The following is a 2842-nucleotide window of genomic DNA, read 5'->3' on the forward strand; positions in this document are numbered from 1 at the left end:
GAGCTAAGAGGTAGATATAGAGCTGTCCAGCTTCTCCTGCATTGAGTTTCTACTTTTTAGTGAGAGAAATCAATCGTTTCAGACTGAACTGGGCTGTTATATGTGCCGTGGGATATCTTCATGGTCTTTCTAGCTTTATCACTGCTCCGTCACTTCATCAGTTCATAACAAGTTCCTCAAATGTCACCGGTGATTCTCAAGTAGATAAGTCATGGAGCATTAGTTATTACAGCTTTACAATTTATGTCCACAGGTAGAATGGCCTGGTCTAGGTTTGAGTGAGACATGGTATTCCTGGGCTGTTAGTGCTCAGAGTATTGGTATATTTGTGGGTGCTCTACTCTTTAGTGTATTTGCTCGCTCATTCTATTACAAATACATCATTATTGGGTCTCTTTTCGTTCTCATGTCAAGTGGAGTTATCTACGGTTTTGCTGTTCAAGGCTGGATGGTGATAACAGGTTCATATTGTTGTATTTTTTCCTTATTTATATTTGCATTAAAAAGGTCGATTTATATCCGGAATCCATACTGGAATTACTCAATCTTTAACTCGAACATATATTGGCGAATCCAGTGATAAAGTTATTCAAATGAGAAAGGAGGCATCCCTTAAATCTGATGAGCAGAGTAGCAGGAAAACATCATCACTTAAATACACAAACTTTTTTATTCTGTTCACAATAGCTGTAATAGGTTTGGCATCTGGTCCTGGTAAGTATAGCGTTGATAATTTTTAACCATTTCTAATTTTTATTAGTTTTGGGAGCTCTAGCCTCTCAGATACCTTCTCTAGATCCATTCCGTTGGCCTGGCTACTATCTCATAATACATAGTGGACTACTCAATATATTTGTGATGCTGTTTTTCTGTGAGAAATGGGACGATGTGAACAGAAGGAAAAAGTTGTCTAACATTGATAGAAATCGGCTCAAGTGTCAAAAACCTGATCAACCAATACAAGTATGTATTAGTCCATAGTATATATGTATTGAAGGCCTTATCCACTATTCAACATTCAACTTTGTGCTTCCTTTATGCCAACTACCATGTTGTATTTGAAGTTGAGGTGATTATAAGTGATAATTATTCATATTAACATAGCAGAAGCAGAAAACAGAGATAAGAGAGTATGTTAGCATGTGTTCATTAACTGAATAGACCATGTATGTAATGGTTTAAAATATCAATAATGATAATGACAGTAATGATACTTGTAAAATAAAGATTAATAGACCCACTGTAGCTCCTTTGATGCCCTGTCAATTTTGTTGCCTGAAGCTGAATAGTGGAAGCCTGAAGTATGTAAATACTTATCATTGATCTAATTGCCTTTGATGTGGTTAAGTAACATGATTCATGCTGTCGTATGGCATCTCATCATTATTAATGAGTGTCTACTAGTCTGCATATATACCAAACAATATAATTAATTGGCAAGGAATTAATACCGGTATTGGCATTTAGGGGCTTCATGAAACACACCAATTTGCCAGTATAAAATTTGCCAATTGCTTTACACAGAGCATAAAAATTTATTACTCTTGCCAATAAATCATCTTGTATTGTAATTGCATATTCTAGATCACATTAATATTCATATTTGCTTTCGTGATCAATGGATGGATTTCAGCTATCATCGAGACACTCGAGAATCCTGTATTATCTGGAAACTTTGGATTAACTATAAAGTATCAATCGTACATCTTTATTGCTACACTGGGAATGCACCTATTGAGTGTCATTGCAATGTAAGGAGTATAATCATAGTTTATTGATCATTAATCTTTGCGACTTAGCTGGGGACTTTATCCCAAAGTTGTTCCTAGCTATATAAAATTATTTTCACTTGAGAGGTGCACATTATCTTCTGGTATAAAATTGAGCATAGCAAGAATACAAGAATTATGCTAGTATAAAGGCAAATATATATTCACAAAAGGCAAAGTATCCTGGATTAAATGGTTGGACAGATCATTGTAAGCTATCTTACGTGGCTTTTTTGCTACTGCCCTTTTTATTTTATTTTTTTGAAGCATAATGTGCATATATAACCTAGTTTTCACCAGTGCACATTCAAAAATTTTATTAGAGAATTAACAATTAAGATGCTTTAGCAACCACCAGAAAAATGAAGCACTAGAAGGTAAAAGGAACTTATTAGTCTTAATAAACTCCAAAAATATGTGCTGGGTGGTGAAAACAATCTTAAGGCCTCCATACACTAAAGGCCAATTTACACTTCAAAATTAACATAAGGTAAAGCTATACGTTAGACAGGAAGTGCTGTATAAACCAATGGCAACCGTTTACGTAATGTAAGAGTTGAACTTATCTCTACTCTTATGTTTGGCCATTGGTTTATACATACTTCCTGTCTTAATGTATGGCCTTACCTTACGTTAATTTTGCAGTGTAAATCGGCCTTAAGCAACATGTTGCTTGCAACATTTGTGGTTACTTTGATCTTGTTGCCAGAAATAGAAGGCTGTTCTATTTCTGGCAACATGTTGCTTAGAAGATGAAAGTAACCACAGATGTTGCGAGCAACATGTTGCCTAGTGTATGGAGGCCTTAAAGAATATTTTTTACTACTTTGTTTTTAGGTACTTACTACAGAGGCTTCATGTTGATAACAGGTTTTTAATGATTGGTGGGTTTGTCTTAGGTTGTATAGGAACAGTGCTGGTAGGAGATTGGCAGTCTATAAGAGGAGATCCATGTAATGCTGTCAATTCTGATCTACAATGTAACACAATGGAGTTTGGATCAGGAATGATGAATGAGTTTAATTGTATTGTACAGGAGAAGGGGCAGCTTTGTGATTTTCTTGACAACTCTT

General features: G+C 35.3%; 2 protein-coding genes across 2 annotated transcripts; both read left to right on the forward strand.

The window, feature by feature from the left end:
- The first annotated feature begins 19 nt into the window (after positions 1-19).
- On the forward strand, positions 20-1677 carry LOC109582831 (uncharacterized). Its single transcript, XM_019997818.1, has 3 exons — positions 20-461; positions 508-714; positions 761-1677. The coding sequence occupies exons 1-3, from the start codon at positions 407-409 to the stop codon at positions 979-981; spliced, it is 483 nt and encodes a 160-aa protein (XP_019853377.1). The 5' UTR covers positions 20-406; the 3' UTR covers positions 982-1677.
- LOC105313128 (uncharacterized) lies at positions 181-1914 on the forward strand. Its single transcript, XM_011406300.1, has 6 exons — positions 181-189; positions 254-461; positions 508-714; positions 761-963; positions 1585-1751; positions 1800-1914. Exons 1-6 carry the CDS (start codon positions 181-183, stop codon positions 1912-1914), a joined length of 909 nt encoding a protein of 302 aa, XP_011404602.1.
- Positions 1915-2842: the final 928 nt, after the last annotated feature.

The sequence above is a fragment of the Amphimedon queenslandica genome, unplaced genomic scaffold (genome assembly GCF_000090795.2).
Source record: "Amphimedon queenslandica unplaced genomic scaffold, v1.1 AMPQUscaffold_13351, whole genome shotgun sequence".
NCBI lineage: Eukaryota > Metazoa > Porifera > Demospongiae > Haplosclerida > Niphatidae > Amphimedon > Amphimedon queenslandica.